Source organism: Schistocerca nitens, chromosome 7, assembly GCF_023898315.1.
Source record: "Schistocerca nitens isolate TAMUIC-IGC-003100 chromosome 7, iqSchNite1.1, whole genome shotgun sequence".
NCBI lineage: Eukaryota > Metazoa > Arthropoda > Insecta > Orthoptera > Acrididae > Schistocerca > Schistocerca nitens.
Window position 1 is genome coordinate 312157668 of NC_064620.1, and position 21913 is coordinate 312179580.

Genomic DNA, 21913 nt, shown 5'->3' on the forward strand with positions numbered 1-21913 from the left:
ATCATACAGTAAAGCTGCATGTCCTTGGGAAAAATTACGGCTGTAGTTTCCCCTTGCTTTCAGCCGTTCACAGTACCAGCACAGCAAGGCCGTTTTGGTTAATGTTACAAGGCCAGATCAGTCAATCATCCAGACTGTTGCCCCTGCAGCTACTGAAAAGGCTGCTGCCCCTCTTCAGGAACCACATGTTTGTCTGGCCTCTCAACAGATACCCCTCCGTTGTGGTTGCACCTACGGTACGGCCATCTGTATCGCTGAGGCACTCAAGCCTCCCCACCAACGGCAAGGTCCATGGTTCATGGGGCAACTGTATTGCACTTCGTGTGACTGGATCTTCAAATTAAAGCTCGATTTTGCAAGCCACATCCGAGCCCGCCACAATATGGACTAAACGACTGACGGAGTCGCTGTCGCCAGACATGGCAAGGAGGACATCATGACAATGGATAAAAAGTAAAATGTGGATGATGGCCTGCAGGAAGTTCTCTAAAACAGCTGATAACGCAGACTGCAAACATAAATAAGAATGTAACATTCAATCAGGAAATGGCAAACTGTCAAAGGTTGAGGGCAATGAGCACAAAATTGAGGCTAAAAAGACAGTGCCCAATATGCAACCTAACTGACATGAACTAATGGCGAGAGGGCCAAGAGGAAGTCATTCTAGACACTGAGAGATGCAAAAGTGATACCAACTGCTGACAGACGACAACACAGATGTCATCAGAGGGAATGGAACAACTAGCAGGCCAAGCTATGAGGACTGCATCCTCGGCAGCAGTGTCAGCGGTCTCGTTTCCCATCAGACCGACATGACCAGGAACTCACATAAACATCACATTGGCTTCATCAAGAGTGAGCAAGTGACACCTTTCCTGGACTCATTGCACCAGGGGATGGATGGTGTACAGCACACACAGTCTCTAAGGGGCACTGAGAGAGGAGGAGCAGATGACGCCATTGAAAAGCCTGTGTCTCCGGATGTATTGCATGGCCTGATGCAGGGCGAAGAGCTTTGCTGCAAATACTGAGCAGTGTTCCGGAATCTGACAGTGAAAATTGTTGGTGCCAATGACGAAGGCACACCCAACACCACAGTCAGCCTGACAGCCATCAGTGTACACAAAGGTACTATCGCAAAGTGCTGTGTGAAGGTCATAAAACTTATGGCATTAGAGCAAGCCTGGAGCAGTGTCCTTAGGAAGCGATGAAGGCCAAGGTGAACATGGGCTGCAACATGAAACCAAGGTGGTGAAGGATTCACACTCATCGGGAAAGTGGCAAGTAGCTTGAAGTTAAGCTACCAGAGCAAGACCGAAAGCGAACTCCTAGAGGTAAAAGAGGAGACGGACGCACCGTATACAGACGATCAAACGAGTCATTGAAGAAGGATGTATAGGATGTGTGGCCAGGCATGGCAGACAAATGGCATTCATGTCTGCAGAGGAGAAAGTCATGGTGGTATGACAGCGGTAGTTCGGCAGCTTCTGCTTCTGCATACAGACTCTAAGCCGGGCTAGTTTAAAAGGCACCAGTAGCCAAATGGATGCCATGATGATGGATAGTATTGAGATGGTGTAAAAGGGACCGACGTGCAGATGCATTAACGAAACACCCAAGTCTAATTTGGAACAGACAAGGGACTGTTACAAACAGAGGAGGGTGGTTCGATCCGCTCCCCGGGAAGTACAGCTGAGGAGATGTAGGACATTGAGTGACTGTGTACAGTGGGCCGCCAGGTAAGACACGTAGGAGGACTATGAAAGTTTTCTATTCAGAATGAATCCCAGGAATTTTGTAGTTCCAACGAATAGAAGAGCAACAGGCCCAAGATGTAAAGAAGGTGGATGAAAATTGCGCCACCAGAAATTCATGCAAATGGTTTTGTCAGTGGAAAAGTGAAAGGCATTGTCGATGCTCCATGAGTAAAGACGATCGAGACATCACTGAAGATGCTGCTCAAGGAGACAAGTTCGTAGAGAACTACACTAGAACGCAAAATCGTCTACGAAAAGGGAGCCGGAAACACCCAGCAGGAGACAGGTCATAATAGGGTTAGTGGCAATAGCAAAGAGGACAACACTCAAGACGGAACCCTGATGCACACTGTTTTCCTGGATAAAGGTGTCCGACAAGGCGGAACTCACACATTTATTGAAAACTCATACTTTTAAAAATTCCTATGAAAATCAGTTTTTACCGAAGTGGTTATATATGTTTAATGTTTTTCCTTAATAGTTTCACAGTGACTGATATTTGTAAGTTCTACATGTTGATGACATATGCACTTGTAGATACTGGTTACCGTTGGATTCAGGGTCTTGTTGTTTGCTATACAAGTGACTTTTGAGACAGAGAGGTAAATTCTTAATACTGTTGTTCTTGTGGTCTTCAGTCCTGAGACTGGTTTGATGCAGGTCTCCATGCTACTCTATCCCGTGCAAGCTTCTTCATCCCCAGTACTCACTGCAACCTACATCCTTCTGAATCTGCTCAGTGTATTCACCTCTTGGTCTCCCTCTATGATTTTTACCCTCCACACTGCCCTCCAATACTAAATTGGTGATCTCTCGATGTCTCAGAACATGTCCTACCAAACGATCCCTTCTTCTAGTCAAGTTGTGCCACAAGCTCCTCTTTTCCCCAATTCTATTCAATACCTCCTCATTAGTTATGTGATCTACCCATCTAATCTTCAGCATTCGTCTGTAGCACCACATTTTGAAACTTTCTATTCTCTTCTTGTCCAAACTATTTATTGTCCATGTTTCACTTCCATACATGGTTACACTCCATACAAATACTTTCAGAAACGACTTCCTGACACTTAAATCTATACTCGATGTTAACAAATTTCTCTTCTTCAGAAACGCTTTCCTTGCCATTGCCAGTCTACATTTTATATCCTCTCTACTTCGACCATCATCAGTTATTTTGCTCCCCAATAGCAAAACTCCTTTATTACTTTAAGTGTCTCATCTCCTAATCTAATTCCCTCAGAATCACCCGACTAATTCGACTACATTCCATTATCTTCATTTTGCTTTTGTTGATGTTCATCTAATATCCTCCTTTCAAGACACTGTTCATTCCGTTCAACTGCTCTTCCAAGTCCTTTGCTGTCTCTGACAGAATTACAATGTCATCGGCAAACCTCAAAGTTTTTATTTCTTCTCCATGGATTTTAATACTTACTCCGAATTTTTCTTTTGTTTCCTTTACTGTTTGCTCAATATACAGATTGAATAACATCGGGGAGAGGCTACAACCCTGTCTCACTCCCTTCCCAACCACTGCTTCCCTTTCATGCCCCTCGACTCTTATAACTGCCATCTGGTTTCTGTACAAATTGTAAATAGCCTTTCGCTCCCTGTATTTTACCCCTGCCACCTTTAGAATTTGAAAGAGAGTATTCCAGTCAACATTGTCAAAAGCTTTCCCTAAGTCTACAAATGCTAGAAACATAGGTTTGCCTTTCCTTAATCTTCCTCCTAAGATAAGTCGTAAGGTCAGTATTGCCTCACGTATTCCAACATTTCTACGGAATCCAAACTGATCTTCCCCGAGGTCGGCTTCTATCAGTTTCTCCATTCGTCTGTAAAGAATTCATGTTAGTATTTTGCAGCAGTGACTTATTAAACTGATAGTGCGGTAATTTTCGCATCTGTCAACACCTGCTTTCTTTGGGATTGGAATTTTTATATTCTTCTTGAAGTCTGAGGGTATTTCGCCTGTCTCATACATTTTGCTCACCAGATGGTAGAGTCTTGTCGGGATTGGCTCTCCCAAGGCCGTCAGTAGTTCTAATAGAATGTTGTCTACTCCCGGGGCCTTGTTTGACTTAGGTCTTTCAGTGCTCTGTCAAACTCTTTACGCAGTATCATAGCTCCCATTTCATCTTCTTCTACCTTCTCTTCCATTTCCATAATATTATCCTCAAGAACATCGTCCTTGTATAGACCCTCTATATACTCCTTTCAACTTTCTGCTTTTCCTTCTTTGCTTAGGACTGGGTTTCCATCTGAGCTCTTGATATTCATACAAGTGGTTCTCTTTTCTCCAAACGTCTCTTTAATTTTCCTGTAGGCAATATCTATCTTACCTCTAGTGAGATAAGCCTCTACATCCTTACATTTGTCCTCTAGCCATCCCTGCTTAGCCATTTTGCACTTTCTGACGATCTCATTTTTGAGACGTTTGTAATTCTTTTTGCCTGCTTCATTTACTGCATTTTTCTTAATACTAGTTATGTATTAAATGAATGATATAACTTGCCTGTTTTGAGTCAGTTATATACAATTTCTAGGTATATAATGTTTTCCAGTATTGTAATCACAATCTAAATGACCTCTGTAAAATTTAAAGAGTTGAATATTAATGTTGTGGTCTTCAGTCTGAAGACTGCTTTGATGCAGCTCTCCACATTAGTCTATCTTTTGGAAAGTCTCTTCATTTGTGCATAACTATTGCAACATAGATAACCTTGAACCTGCTTACTGTAGTCAAGCCTTGGTCTGCATCTACAATTTTTATCACATGCACTTCCTCCCATTACCAAATTAAACATTCCATCAGGATGTGTCATATCAACATATCATTTCTTTTCTGTAGTTGCGCTATAAAGCTCATTTCCCCTCCATTCAATTCTACGCCTCTTCATCAGTTACTCCACAAACACACATGATCTTTGGCATTCTTCTATAGTGCCATACTTTGAAAGCTGGGTGACTTCAAAAGTTGTGTGGTGATCCATTGTAACATACTGGTCAATGGTCATTGGTAAAAATAAACTTTATGAGTGAAAAGAGTATGAGAACAACGTTTTATTTTCATTATACTTACTAGATAACTGTCTCAGATTGACTCTCTATTGTAACTCCTATTTATGTTAACAAGCCTACACCGACTGAATCTTACATTGTTTGTGATGTTAACTTTCAGATTCCTTAATCCATGCTGCAAACAGTAATACATTTATTGCTACAAAAATATGTTTTTTTTTCTGAATGATTTGCAGGATACACTTAGCCAGTACAGAAGAACTAAAGGAAGGGAGATATAGCTCACCTAGTGAAACAAAAAATCAGTTAGCTTACCTGCGAGACAAGGTGCAGTTACCTTACCTGCGAGACAAGGTGACAAGGCTTTGTCGGTGTTTTGAATGTCGTTTAGTTTTGCCCAGGCGCATATTTATGGCATGGAAGTGATTCTGAATTGCTAAACCCAATTCAGGACATTCATCTTCATCTACCTAAAATTAAGCAGTCACAGTTAATTTAGTGTGAGTAATACATTTATATTTCACCGTATCCACTAACTTTGGAGTAACATACCAGCAGGTAGAATCAATACTTCATTTTAAAAAAAGAATTAAAAAACTACAAAATAATAGATGAGACAAATTTATTCTCCATTTCTTCCCAACAACGTGACAGGGGTTGGGAGAAAAACTGTATTATGTGGCAAACCACCACACAATCTTTCTGTAAATTATGGAAGCAATAAAGGTTACATGTACCCACACTGTTGAGGAGCTCAGTCATCAAGAGGTACATAAACCAGGCTAAAAACACACTGAAGAACATTTTGTGAAGGCTTGGCAACATTTTTGGTCTTGTTTATGTACATACTGGCCACTCAATGCCTTTACAGTGAGTTCCTACTTTCACTGCTTCCATTATTACATTCCACTGTAGACAATCCATTACCTCCATGAATGCTCTGTGAATTGATATAAATTTCTGATTTGGAATTCCACTCATCAGGTCATATATTATATCTTTTCTTATGCTTCAGTCCCTGATTTATCTTCAAACTTCGAAGTTTCTTTTGATAACAGAGTACTAACTGATTTAAAGATAATTTTCAAAACACTGTAAATACGGTTTCCATTCCTCTAATACATTGTTAAACCTGTATGTGAAATATTTGGTATCGCAGTCATCTACATGAAGCAAGCATAATCTCAGTTATGGTGAAAGTCAGTGAGATACATATAGGTATATCTAGTGATTCTGTACACAAATGAAAGAGTTATTTCTCATTGCTGCCGAAAATATACTTTACAGTCGCATCAAAACTTGGTAAAGAGAGAGAGATGCTCAAAAAATGATGTTTTTGGAATAGGGGAGGAAGAAAATAACCCCAAATCAACTCAACTCTGAGAGCTTGAAATTGTAACCAGTGGAATGAAAATTTGCCAACATTTTAGATGACATTAATGTAGCATATACACATTTTAAGAACTATCTGTAGGACTTGTGTGTGCACACGCACACGCCCGTGCAAACATGCACGCACGTGCTCTCTCTCTCTCTCTCTCTCTCTCTCTCTCACACACACACACACACACACACACACACACACACACAAACTTATAAAACATTCTTGCCTGTATTTTATCTTTCAAACTGAGTGTATAACTCACCACTATTTTGGCATCTTTAAACATGGTGTATCCATCGCAGCCAGAATAAAGGTAAGACTTTGTTGCAAGGCGATAATGCTGATCTGGAATCAGGTACTCATCTCCAATGCGCACCAGCTGAGGATCTACTCTCTGCCCCGCTGCTTTGGATGGGTCAAAAGCGAAGCTCAGACCAGCTACTTGAGGAAATCTTCCCTCTAGCTTTGGATAGTTTGAAACACCATTCTCCAGTGCTCTGAGTATATCATTTCCTAAAAAGAAAATAAATTTTGTGTCTAACTTCCAAATATCATGAGGTAACTATTAAAATGTGACACCTTGATAAAATCATATACTGACAACTTATCACCACTGACCTCTCTAAGAATAGTATAAACATAGGTCCCATTTGTGAAGCAGGACTGCCTAGTGCATCTGTAGAAGCAGCTGCCAAACACGAATGAACATGAATAACATCACTATCTTCATGGATTACAAGCAGTATGAGCATTCAGCAAGACAGATGTTTCTAGTAACATCACACAAGTTGCTGATTTAACTGTTTAGTTGGAAAAAGTTGCCTGCATCATAAGACTGCCTCCAGAGATATTAAACAGAGTACAATATCAAATTATGTGAAAGATGCAGTTTGCACCAACTGTTACCTCTTCATACCCTTAAGCACAGCTGGTATTCAGAGAATAGACATTTTTAGAGTATTCATTTAATGTAATTTTATTGTATCAACATTAGAAATGAAAAACAAAGGAAAATAGTTACAAAAAGTTCCCTCCATACATGTGATGATAACAATCATCATGTGTTACAATGCAAGAGTGTGTGGAGTTTTGAACTGGTATTACAAATAAGCATATCTGAAAGATATGCCCAGATACCTACAGCATCAGGGAACAGATTTTCAACAAAATATTCTTGTTACCAAAGTGTACAGTTTGTCAGTGATCATTAGTCTTACTATGAAATGAACTATGGTAGAGGTTCAACAGATTTTGATATTCATGGGTGTAACCACAGACATCCATAATAACAATACTCCGTGATTTACACCTGACAACACATGCAACAATTTCATCTGTGTGTGGAGCAGTTTCTCATTTCATGTACAACCTGTCAAGGAGCTGTTACCAAGTCATTTGGGTTGGCTAGTCTCAACACAATGCCCTTCACATCAGCTCCAGGTGAGTAGAGAAGTCTAGTATTGAGTGAAATAATGCTGTCATAAAAACTTTAATGAGTATGTCAGTGAAAGAAGCGTAAATTAAAAGAACGCTAAACCTTATTTGTTTAATCCGTGACAATGCTTTATTAACAAGACTTTTGCAGTACATAGAGAAGTGGCAAGTAATTTTTAAATTAACCCTCTTTCTGCAACTTTGAATATTAGTTTAATAACTGATTAAGTGAAAATAATGTTATGCAATTGTATTGAAGCATGGTCCTGTCAACTAACAAATGTGGCTTGCACTAGAATAAACAGTCAAATATAATATAAGTGTATTAACATTAAATAAAAACTATAAAATTATGATCAATAAAGCTTTGCATTTCAGCTTTTTAGTTCATGCATGTGGTAGTAATTGTTTCATCAGAAAAAGCCCTAATTGTGAACTAAATCTGGCACAATTTTAAAATATCCCCCCCCCCCTTTTCCCCGTAGCTACGCAATTTTTCTGATCGTGGCTAACCAATACTCCATTGTCATAAATTACATTGTGAATCTGCACTGTTGTCCTCATTCACAACTACCTTCCCAACACGAACAAGAAGTGCAATCTAACTTCTGTTGAAAGTAATAATATGAACACTTTATCTGAACAAGGCATCACACTGAGAATCCAACTGTAGATCAGTGTGTGATGAACACACTGCTGCACATTTTTATACCTTTCATATATATTTCCCATTCCATTTAACACAGAAAACATTGCAGCTGCAGTTTTCTGTGTAATTTGTGAGTGTATCTGTTATCACAGTGTTCTTTTAAGCGAAATAATAACAGTTTGAAGAAAACTACCTTATGCTACCATTACCATGCATAAGAGTAATTTCAGCTTTTATGGCAATTGATATGAAAACCAAGGTTTCAGAGGATTTAATATTTACTTGGAGATGAAAACATTAGCCACGACAGGAAAAGATGGAGGACAGTATCACACCAGTTGAATGGCAGCTTAGGAGGGAAAAAGACTTTGCACCTGCATTTTAATGGTCTTCTCAACCCATCATTTGACTAACTGGATTGATAATTATTCTAAATTTTTTTATGCCACATTCAAACATTCTGCCTAACTGTAGATCGCTCAAAATTTACTGGTTACTTTAATGGATTACAGTGATTATCTCGTATGTAATGAAGGTGCATGTGTGACTCAAATTCATATGAAAATCATATGAAGATCCTCTAGCCTTATGGAGAATTGCTAATATCTTACAATCAACTCATTTCACACATTTTGGATGTGTGTAGTAATGAAAACAGATGACTGATGGCGAAAACAAAATAGTCAGCTCAGAATTAGCATGTGATAATGTGGACAGGGAAGAGAGAGAATAAGGTTTGGACAACACAGCCATCTGCCCACACTAAGTTATCACCAACAGTTATTTCTGACATGGTAAATGAACATGAGTGCTCATGCTTGTCAGTTTACCTCTTTAACAGCAGACAACTGTTTAAGGGGTTAGTCACTTTAACTACAGGGCAATTCAAAAAGTAACAGCTAGCTATCAGTATTAAATGTAATTAACACATCAGGCATTTGAAACTCCCAGGAAGTGAAGATGCATGCTCTGAGGAAGTTCTGGCATGTCCGAAAATATGGCACAACATGCTGAATAGGAAAGGCGTTGAAAGAAAATGGCTGCATCCATAGCTGTGTGCACCCTAGAAGAACAGCGAGCAGTGATACGATTTTGGTGATCAGAGGACGTAAAACCTCAACAAATCCATAGGATGATGGAAAGAAAAGTATGGAGATAGCTGCATTAGTGAGAGAAGAGTGTATGTGTGGGTAGACACCTTTAAAAGTGGATGTACTTCAGGCACAGATGAGCAATGCTCTGGTCATCCCAGCACAGCTGTTACTGACATGAATGTGGGACTTGCTGACACCATGATTTGTAAGAACCAATGTATTTCTGTACAAACTTTACCCAGGGAACTAAGTATGTGTCACATAGGCTGATACTATTATTAGTGAGGTTCTCATGTACCATTTTTTGTGTGCATGGTGTGTGCCTAAGGCGCTCACTGGTTAACACAAGATTATGTGTGCTCAGGCTGCCACATAATTTCTGGCATGATGTAATGCAAAAGGATACAACTTTCTGCCATGTATCGTTGCAGGAAACGAAACCTGGGTGCATCACTTGTAGTGCCTCGAGAATTTCAGTGTAAGTTCCAGAGACACTCAGCTTTCCACTGTCTCGAACACCCGATATTTTAAGTAAGAGGGTGAGAGAGTGGAGACGTGTATACTTCGCCACCGGTTTTTGTGTGTGCAGGATGGACGAGTATCGGGAAAATACTACAATAGTGACGGTCGATCGGTGTGGACAAGCATTTGCTGCGTGCGCCATAGAAGCTTTATGTCCAGTACAAGGAGCAAGCACGCACTATTCTTTGATGGTGTAACGGCTGTATTGTTGTGAACAAATGAATTATGTATTAAACTAAAGACATTTACATTTGACTTTCTGGTGTTGGACTTGCGAGAAGCAAGAACTGGTTTTATAGTGGTTATTAAACCAAACATATTGTAATTGAATCTGTTAGTATCTAATGGTCCAAGATGGGGTTGACTCACGAGTGTTGAACGCTTGTGTGAAACTTGTGAAGTTGTTTTATTGTGGAGAAGAAAATATAACAGAGTTGAACAAAAGTATCCGGCGAGTACAGAATCATTTCAAGATTAGAAAAGAAGTCTATTTTGAAATTCCTTTAACCAGCTATAGTCTTCGGAGAAGAAGAATTTGTGAAGATCGACACAGCCGTCTGACCGGAGAAGAAGATCAGCTGCACACAATATGTGAGTCAACTGTGAGAGACATGTGAGTCTTGCACCCCAGTACCACACTGTCTCCTGTAATCCCCTAAGTGACAGGACCCAAAGAAAGCAGTAATTTAAAGACAGAAACGGTAAGAAGACATTAGGTGTTGCCATAGCACCAAGCCTAACAACATACAAGAACAGTTTCCAGTAATCGTATTGAGTCCAATAAACAAATCAAAGATAGCTGTGAGTGCAATGCTGTGAAAGACGTGAGAAAGTAATAGCAGAGAAAACTGGACAGAAGACCTCAACTTTTAGACTAAGAAGATTGGGTGTGGAGAGTCAGTCTTCACACATGTAAATCGCGCCAACACAGTAACCAGCCACTGATGCCGACTGCACTAGCTGCTGCTCACCGGTGCTGACTCCGCATCCGCTTGCTGATGAAGACGCTGAAACCAACGTCTGACGTCGCCGGCGCCAGTGCTGATCCACCGGCACTGATTACACATCTGCTCACCAACGCAGCTAGAACTCTACGCCGGGTGATCGAAAACCAATAATTATTTAGTAGAAGTTGAGGGGATGGAGGAATGATAAATTATTATTATAGTTATTGTACTCAGTGATGAATTTTCTTTCGAAGATTACTGGGTCTAAGATCAATAAAAATATGGATCAGGAACAAGTATCAGAATCAGTCACAGTGATTAGAGTGACCAGGGAAATGCCAGACTTGTCTGAATTAGTGAATTTAATTAAAGCCCAGAATGAAACTCTAAGGAGAGAAATAGGTTTAATGCATTCTAGATTAGATGCTAAGTTAGATGACCAGAGAACAGAGTCAAATTCTCAAAGTGCTTTGTTGAGAGATGATCTGAATGCTCAAAATGCTTCAGTGAGAGATGAACTGAGTGCAAATTTAAGCCTTAAATTAGATTCAGTGAATACCCAATTAAATAGTAAATTAGATGCTCAGAGAGAAAATTTTAAGTAATCAAAGTGAAACCCTGAATAGTCAAGCAGCAAATATAGTTTTATTAAAGCCTGAATTTGACTCTTTATATAAGAGGTAAAATATCTGAAGTTAGATTTAAAGAGTAAATTCACTAGTTCTTTGAATACCCATGTTAATCAACTATTTACTGAATTTAACCAGAAACAGGATGAGCAACTTCAAGATTTAACTAAAAAAATTAGAATTTTCACATTGAAGATAAATGTAATAATGTAGAAATGGGACTTGTCGAAAAATTAGGATCATTTCAAAACATATGCAATGTTACCTTCAATGTTGTAAATCAGAGGTTGCACACCCTGAAGGAGAATATTGAGAAACAAGATAAGTGAATTCCTTTTGTCCAATCGCAAATTGCAGGTGTCAACAATCCAGTTGATACTGTGGAATGGGGTTTTAAAGAGAAGCTAGCGACATCTGATACATTAAATATAAGCAATCTGGAGGAACAAGTAGAAGGGTTAATAGACAGAGAAGTGGCCAAGAGGGTAAACCCTAACAATGTTTCTTCAGATTTAGATTTGGAACTTAATGATACGAAGAAAGACATGGATAGTTTATGGAAAGAATTCAAACTTGTCCATGACAAGGCATAAAACAGACTAATACTTTACCTGATGTTGTGTTATGTAGTAAAGTGGTGATTGTTTTGTTGTGGGTAGACTTTCACACAAAATTTAACGAAAAGTACTGGTTTACATTTGCTCAAGTAAGTTCAATATCAGATCCATGGGATCTGGGCAGAGTCACATCTGTCCCTCAGGGACGTGAACATTCTGTGTTAACGGACAGAGTGACGACCGTCAATCCCTAGTTGTTTTCGGCGTTTCTTCAAACTTAGTTTTCTTGCACCAAATTCCCTTCAACTCTTAAACTATTCCGTTATCTATTCTTGAATTCTTAAACTACCCTATAATTTTAGTACGTAGGAAACTGGATATGACTACAGGATTAGGACCAATTTAAGAGAATCACAGATGAACAGTGATCTCTAGACCTGAAATGAAATGAATAAAATATTATTTGAGTGAAAAGTATAATATCATAGCACTATTCAAACAAAGTGATATCTAATCGTGATAAACTGAACAGAGTACTTTATGTGTGTGTGAAATATAGTGTAAAGTGAATGACTAAACAGCTATGTTATCGTAGTGTATAATTTTCTATTTTTTAAGAATATTTTATACCTTTTGTGAGATTTAATGTAAAGGGGAGTGTAGTGTAGGTAAAATCATAACTAACACTACACACACATAACACCTTTCGGACAACCCTCACAGACAAGTGTAACTGATTCTTCACCATTTGCCATTCCATAGGTATTGCTAAGATTTTTCTTTGGTGGCTTCAAAGTTGAAGGTGAAAATGTCCATTCTGTAGGAGACATTTAACATCATACCTCCTCTGGCTTCTCACTCAAGTACCAGTGAAGTAGGGATCCTGGGGAATGGGGGAGGGAAGGGTTTTCCTGTCTTTGGGGCTATCTTCTTTCTCTTCTTCAATCTTAGCAACCAGTTTCCTTTTTCCTTTCTTACTTCTAATTTGAGTACCAGTCTATCTTTCCCTCTTTCCACATGCATATACTTCTATCACTGAAGTCCTTCTTATTTTCCGTGGTTTCAATAACCTTCAACTTATTTCATATAAGTAGGCTGAAGAATCAGGATACACGAACACACATATACATACGCGCAAAGATATACTTAAGCACAGACAGAAGAATTACGAATTAGGAACCTCAAGGGCATCAGAACCACCAAGGGATGTAGGGGAATAAAGATATACATATATCTGAGTAGATGCACATATTGCATTGTTGATATGTGATGGTTCTGCATTGTTAATTTTTGTTGCTCTCAAAAATATATTTACATGTGCCATGCTAGTCCTTTGAGAAAAGGCATTGTATCTATAGGGAGTTAGTAAATACAGGTAGACATAGCATCTATGATGTGTTGGCATGATATCTGTCTATATAGTAGGAGTGAGGAGTGAAAGAGGCCTCTAGGGTATTAGAGGGAGTATTGGAAAGTGGAGTTAAGGTGAAAAGTAGATTTGTAATTTTACCAGAGGTTATTTAATAATAGTATATAATAGGGCAATGAATCAGGAGGCCCACTCAAGGATATGGAGGGCACAATCGACCTCTACCACAGGAGGATAGGAATAAGAAAGGGGTACCTACCAAAACAGAAGGAAAAAGGGTACTCCTAGGATCAACCCATGTAAGATATAGGTACTGTTCCTAAAGGGAAAAAGGGCAGTATCATGACAGAAGTCACATGTTTAAAGGAAAAAGTCTGGTAAGTTTGGATTCTATACATTAATAGCCTTATTAAGTTTCAGGTTACAAATGTATTCATGAGTTATGCACACCTGTAATTTATGATTGGAAGAGGAATAGAAAACGAAGATTTGGTACTCACGAATTTTTGGAGATTGAAAAGAGATAACTCCAACATGGATTACAAGGGTCATGTATTATAATTGTGCTAAAATATTCACAGTTATTAGTAGAAAGAGAGGCACTGTTAAAACATAAAGAATTATTTTGTGTAATTGTAAATAATGAATATGTATAAAATATTGCGTGTTCGAGCTAAGGGGAGGGATATCTAGTGCCTCGAGAATTTCAGTGTACGTTCTAGAGACACTAGGTTTTCCACTGCCTCAAACACCCGATATTTTAAGTAAGAGGGTGTGAGAGAGGAGATGTGGCTACCTAACTGCAAGGGGGTGAAACAGTGCCATGTTGAAGAATGAACTAAAGCCAGCAATATGGAGCTGTCGGAGAGGACTTCTATCCAGAGGCAGGATGGATTCTTATGGGGAAAATACTACAATAGTGACAGTCGATCGGTGTGGACAAGTGTTTGCAGCGCGCGCCATAGAAGCTGTATGTCCAGTACAAGGAGCAAGCATGCTCTATTCTTTGATGGTGTAACAACTGTATTGTTGTGAACAAATGAATTATGTATCGAACTAAAGACATTTACGTTTGACTTTCTGGTGTTGGACTTGCAAGAAGCAAGAACTGGTTTTATAGGGGTTATTAAACCAAACATATTGTAATTGTATCTGTTAGTATCTAATGGTCCAAGATGGGGTTGACTCATGAGAGTTGAACACTTGTGTTATGAAGTTGTTTTATTGTGGAGATGAAAATATAACAGAGTTAAACAAAAGTATCCTGAGAGTACAGAATCGTTTCACGAGTAGAAAAGAAGTCTATTTTGAAATTCCCTTACCCAGAGTCTTCAGAGAAGGAGAGTTTGTGAAGATCAACGCAGCTGTCTGACCCGAGAAGAAGATCGGCTGCACACAATTTGTGAGTCAACTGCGAGAGACGTGTGAGTCTTGCACCCCAGTACCACACTGTCTCCTGTCATCCAAAAACCGTTAGCAAGGGGGTGAAACAGTGCCATGTTGAAGAATGAACTAAAGCCAGCAATATGGAGCTGTCGGAGAGGACTTCTATCCAGAGGCAATCTTATCCTTCATGACAACACATGCCTCCACACTGCCATGCCAACTCCTGTCATCATTCACAGATTGAGATTTCAGGTCATACTGTATCCCCCATAAAGCCCTGATCTTGCTCGTTTGGATTACCATATGTTTGGACCCCTGAAGGACGATTTGAAGGTGGTGATGAGGTTAAGGATGCGGTGCACTCTTGGTTGTGGGGAAAACTGAAAATCTTTTACTCCAATGGAATAAAAAAGTTGGTATGATGGTATGAAAAATGTATTGAAAAGGGGATGTCGAGGAATGATATCTTGTTTGCATCCGTTAGTGAAATACATGCTTAAAAAAAAAACAGTTTGCTGTTACTTTATGAATCATCATTGTATATTGCACATATGTCTCAAAGGATGCACGTAATTATACATATAACACAGAACTTCTGCCTTTTTACTATCTGTTCTACAAGATGTACAACTTTGTTTCTGCCGTATTTTCCCCAACATTTGAGGCTTCAATGAAACAAATTGGTTACACATGTATCATTCAAAGTATATTCCACTGCTGGCCACTACTTCCTCCCATCTTTCGGGCAGTGTACGAATCCCGTGTTGAAAAGATTGTTCATCTTTTGAAGCGATCCACGAATCGATCCAATTTGTGACTTCTTCATGAGATCAGAAGTGTTGGTCAGCCAGGCCTGTATTGCAGCCATTTGTCTTTTAATGCTCTGCTCAAATGCATTAGTTGCATCCGATAACGAACATCTATGATTGTTTCACTTGGTTTTAACACTTCATAGTACACAATACTGAGCTGGTCCCACCAAATGCACAGCATGATCTTGGAGCCGTGAATATTCAGTTTGGCCGTTGACATGGAAGCATGGCTGCGATATCCCCATGATTTCTTGCGTTTAGGGTTATTATAATGAACCCACTTTTTGTTCCCAGTCACAATGCGATCCAGAAATCCCTTCCATTTTTGCCTCTTAAGCAACTGTTCACACATTTTGAAATGATTTGCTGTGTCACTCCCACTAATCGTGCCAATTCTTCTTGAGTTTGATGCGAGTCTTCAGTCAGAAATGTCTCCAATTCTGCATCTTCGAAAACATTCTCTCTTCCACCACTATGCTGGTCTACGACGTTAAAATCGCCTTTCTTTCACTAATAGCGTCCTTACCATATGTACTTGAGAGCATTCGGTAAGACTCGGCCGCTGTTTTCCTATTGAAACAAAACAGTAACACCTCCTGTAAATGATGAGAATTAGGCTCGTAAACTGACATTTTCAATCAAGAACAACTTTATGATGCAGACACAAATCAACTAATGTTTGAATGAGGTTATGTTGACCAAGGTCCAAGCTAACTGCCTGACGTCTGCAATCTCTTTCTTTCGACCGCTACTTACTGTTGTCGCCATCTACCGGCAAATGGCAGAAGCAAAGTTGTACACTTCGTAATTTTTCATTTATCTGTAAATTTTTTCTTGGAATTCAACCTTTATGAGGCAAATAAGAGTGTGGAAGAGGGGGAATCTGTTGGAGAAAAAAACTGCTGCATTCTAAATATATGATAACAGATAACGGTTTTATGCATAAGCTTCAATTTGATTACATTCCACTAATTTCTTTTTCTCCATTGATGCAGAAGCATTATTGAAATTTGTCTTCTGCTTGATAGTATTATATGCTCATTTTGAACATACCACAGTATTGGCTCTACTACTGGTGCAATATGTATGTTCATAACCATAGCAGCACCCATAGGAACCAATTCTTTTTAATAATTATGAATTTTCAATAATTATACGCTACTAAGTGGCAAAAGGAAATACAAACACCTTTGTAGGCATATGAGAGAAATTTGAGGATAAATTAGGAGGAAACACATAGTGCATAAAACTTATCTCTGGCACCTGTCAAAGAGTTTAGGCACTCCAATATTCTGATTCTCAGTGATATATGGAGATATACAATACTCTAAAAGTGGCTGTGACATTATTTGTGCAGTACATCATTCTGCTTTTAGTTGATGTGACTCCAGAGATTGCAGCACACATGTCACACTGAAATGGCCATTGGCCATCGGCCATCGGCAAGAAATAAAAATACGGTCCAGCAAGTGGATCAGCAGTTCGCGTCTTGTTACTGAAGGCTCTAAAGTCCAGTTCCCAAATGCAACTGTTCTATGCTTCTTTTCACTTGGATTTTGACTTTGACTTGGAACACTATGAGATACTGCGTTGTTGAATATGTTCTGGTTTTGCTCATCAGTACTGATTTAGGCATATATTACTAGCAGTAACAGCATTCTCTTCCTTCTGCTATTTTGGCCATCAGGTTGGCATTAATATTGGTTTTTACACATTACATGATTCGCAGCAATGATCTGTGAAACAAAAGGCACTTCACTAAGAATGCCCTGCCGATTTGCGGACCACTGTGTTAATAGACCCAACAGTGTTTTCACTTTTTCTCTGACTATTAAACTTCCAACTGACATCACTTCAAAACTACATGATGATCTCTGAAGGACTCACACATATTTTTTTTATTTATCAGAAAGGAGAGAGAGGCTCATAATATTTTTCATACATATTGAAAATTATGTGGTGTAGCCACAGTTGCCACACATTTCCTGAAGTGAAACTCTCCGATTTCCAGACACAGTTTTAGTATTTTTCCCTGACAAAATTTGACACCTGAAGAGTAAGTAAACAGGTAAGTTCACAGAAAAAGTAAGGAATTCTGCATTTCTAAATGTATTTTTAACTCTTAATTCTGAATGATGAGCAAGTTATTGTCACCTTTACAGGATTTATGATCTTAAGGGTAAGTAAACAGGTGAGTTGTGTAAATAAAAGCCAGTTTTAGTAAAAGGATTTTTGTGTTTATTAATGAGTTAAACTTTGAATGAAGAGCATCCATACAGGATCTATGAACTTTCCAGGCAAGATAATCCATCAGATCAGACAAGAAACATAAAAGGAATGTTTTGTATAACATAACAGTTTCAAAAATAGGAATGATAGCACTGAGGTATGTACTTTTACAGTAACATTTTCTCTGACAAACAATACTTAGTGTTTGTCAAACAATAAAAAGTCAAACACACAATTAAAGATCAAGCAACGAAACCTGTGAAAATCTCTCTGTGAGAGAAGTGATCTCTTCATCATTTCCACTCAGTTCAATGGCCCTTGGCTAGTATCTGTGACTTTTTGACCAATTAAGTACGCACCACAGTCCTGAGTCCCTGGATAAATCATGGAAATCCACTGATTTACACCACACGCGAATGGACCCAGCCAGCTGGCAGATCAGAGAGACTAGATACAATGGGCAGAACCTGCACTTTAGTGGGAAATGACAGGCCTCAGATACCGACAGAATTGGCCCACGGTTCTGGCCTGTCGTGGAAATCAACTCGTGTGTGACCAGCAATTCACACCCATAGTCATGAGTCACCAACAGCATGTTGATAAACTGAGACCGCAGTGATCAATCTGTGCAAAGGATAACTTGTATGAATACTCTGAGATCCAAACATACCACTTCTCATGCCTCCCTGCTGCTCTCATTGGCAGTTGTTCAGCTAGTGATTAGCACTGGTGGTGGCGCTGGCTGCAAGCTGAGGGGAGTGGTGGGAAGGTGAAAAGTGGTAGGGAAGGTGGTGTAGGGAGGCAGCACCTGACACCCAGCAGCTACTAAGCTGCTCCTGGCCAGCAATAATGCATAGTGTCTCCATAAACAAACCATTTCATCTGTTGAGTCAAAAATGAAATTTTCCAGCATTTTTTCGAATTTCCCAGACACATTTGAAATTCCATGATTTCTAGAACTTGTGGCAACCCTGGTAGCACAAACAGACTCAAGTGCCTAGGGCTATTATTTAGTCATAAAGTGTACTTCATCTCAACTGCAAATTACATCTGACAAAGTACTTAACTTTAAAGCTATTTTGCTGAATCTCACCTGTGACAGAAAGAACTAGTAACGGATCCATCATAGGTATTACAGCAACAAGTTCTCTCATAGTAAATGGTCCTGCTGGGTGGATCATATCTGACCTGAATGTTCCTGAATTCAATAAAACCAGATCAGCACCAGTTGCAGCTAACACAACATCACATACCCAGTTGCCCAAATTGGTCTCGCAAGTTCGTACACTTTCAAATCTGCCATCCAGTGGAACAGCAAATGATCCTAAAACTTCATCCATTTTACCTTCCATGATACCTAAGAATGAAATCAAAAGAAATGACTTCCCATGCTGAACTACAATTCAAACAATATATAATGTTTTAGAATTAAAGATTCACTTACTTGAATATTTCTCCAAAGCTTTGGACAGTATAGCATCCTCACAATATTCAGAGGAAACATTAATCTCTTCTACGTTAACATCAATATTGTTTTTATCAAATGCAACAGTGATTTTTGAAAATTGCCGAAAATCTGTCCCACTTTTCACAACATATTTACCATTCACCTGTAATTCCACATAAATGAAATTACCAAATAACAATAATGAACTAATTAAAAGTAGTGAAAGGCAGGAAGTTCAGAAACACACAATCACATTTAGATCTCACTCAGTCATCACTGGATTTTACAGCATGACTTCTTGCAAAGAAGAGAACTTTCATTGACAAGAACATATTGAACGAATATGCTGCCAGAAGATCAAAGCTATCACAAACTGCTTCTGAATTCTATACTAATAACAATTACTAATAGTCTCATTATTTGGCATCAAAAGAGCACAACTGTTTTACTGATGATTATTATTTACAGTTTTACTTAGTCTTTAGTGAGGTTATACTACTTAGCTGCAGTTTATTTTGTAACATGTGCTTTTCACTTACATATTAGTAACTAGTTGCCAAAGGAAATACATGGTGCCCCAAACTTTTAGGCTCAAAATTATACATAAGGTTCAGGATCATAAATTGAATACATTCAAGCAACCATTAATTGTTTTCTGTAGATATCATCAAGAAGGAGATCCTTCTGGGATGTGGAATGAGTCAAGATCTACATTAACATGAGACAAAGACATCACAGAAACTTAATCTGTATAGAATGAAGTATCACTATGCTGTTTAACACTATCTGTGCTTAAGCCACATAAAATTGAGTAAATCAATAAGAAAGCTGCTACTTTGAAAAAGCACATGTTTCCTCAATTTTATCGTATAGATGCTGTTTACCTGCTACGAGTAACTTAATATTTACTTGACTAGAATGGTACTTTTCAGGCAAAATATTTTTACATCTATAAATACTGAGTCCTTTTTATATTATATAGTTATTTGTCTTACAGCTTTCTAACCAACACTGCAACATGTCATGTAGCTAACAGAAATGTTTGATCTCAATGTAGATATTCAGATAATTTGTAGGCAGAGTGGCTGATGAGCTATGTTTTTATTATATTTTGACTAAAGTTCAGTCTTGATCACACCATTTATGTTTCAATGAGATAGGTAACCGGTTTTGGTTATTTTTACATAACCATCATCAGACCCATGGCTCCCTTAGGATGGTAGGCGGATCTCTCCTCACTGCTACGAAGTCAACTTCGTAGCAGCGAGGAGAGCTCTGCCTACCATCCTAAGGGAGCCATGGGTCTGATGATGGTTATGTAAAAATAACCGAAACCGGTTACCTATCTCACTGAAAAATAAATGGTGTGATCAAGACTGAACTTTAGTCAAAATATAATAATCTATTGATCACTGTATTCCAAAAATGTTTACCAAAATTGTATGTTTTTATTCTTTGAGGTCAGGAATTACTGGCTGGAAACAATTTCTTAGTTTTTCATTGTTGACCAACTCACACCTTATATCAACATCTTCAGCTCATAGTAACTTACGTAGCAACCTCCAGTCTCAATGCACACACAACAGCAATGCAAAATTTTACATGCTCTCTCAAACAGCCTTCTGTTTTATGATGGGGTCAGGCAGCTGGAACCCTACCAACTAGTTTCTCTAAAATTTCTGTTGGGGTCTCACACATAAATAACTTTGAAAACTTCATAGGAATTACAGCTGATGATCATGCAAGTCATGGAACAGTACCTGTCTTCCAATATAATGTGTGTATGTGTGTGTGCGTGCGCGCGTGTGTGTTTAATGTCAAAGTGTGATGGTGCACCGTCATGTTGAAACCACATCTTCTAGTGAACAAAAAGAAATACAATCTCCAGCAACTGTGGAAACGTATCACAAATGAACATCAGTCACTGCTACAGTGGCAGCTGAAAACACCATCACAGCTGAAAGAGGTGTTCAGCAGTGTGGTATTGACTGGATATCCCATTAACAAAACTGACTTCTAGAACCAAAATCATTTGGCCCAATTAATTTCACATATAGTTTACAATAGGGGTATAATTGCTGCTCCACTCTTACTCCCCAGATTGTAGGCCTCCAAGGTGAGCGTTTCACAAACAAGTTAACAGGTATTGCTCAGAATTTCCTCCAACATGAGCAAACACTATCTTTCCAAATTAATTATGGAAACAATTCTATGTCCACGATCTTCATCAGCTCCCTGTGGCTTGAATAATTCAGTTTCTCCAACAAATTTCTTTCACTTATAACATTGCCTGTTGCAAAACTTTTCACTGTTAATTCGTTCAGCTTTCTGGGCATTACATTCTGCTATACCACACATTAAATGCGTATCAATATAAGTTCCTGTTATGAGTAATGATTCACCTCCAAAAATCACCCATGAACGGCAAACAGTGGTAAAGTCTACTGTGGACAAACACAGAAAATTTTGTCTGTTTTTCAAGGTAGGACTATCAATATTGATACAATAGGCAGTCTTTTTTTTATGAAAACGCTAATTTACAAAAACATGAATAATATACATTGATGATTCAAGACCTTGTGCTGGCTGAATATTCATTTGTGATCATTCTTTTCTTATTTCAAAACATCTGTTTAAGATCCTCTAACATCTGCAACTCTTTGACTTTAAAAG

General features: G+C 38.7%; 1 protein-coding gene across 1 annotated transcript in view; it reads right to left on the bottom strand.

Moving 5' to 3' along the window:
- The window catches only part of LOC126194821 (trifunctional nucleotide phosphoesterase protein YfkN), a 202068-nt gene that overhangs the window by 28459 nt on the left and 151696 nt on the right, over positions 1-21913 (bottom strand). The window contains exons 8-11 of the mRNA XM_049933147.1: positions 19238-19403; positions 18887-19150; positions 6428-6678; positions 5124-5251 (exon numbers count right to left, since the gene is read on the bottom strand). Of these exons, the coding sequence (XP_049789104.1) occupies positions 5124-5251; positions 6428-6678; positions 18887-19150; positions 19238-19403 (809 nt within the window). The remainder of the gene's footprint in view (positions 1-5123; positions 5252-6427; positions 6679-18886; positions 19151-19237; positions 19404-21913) is intronic.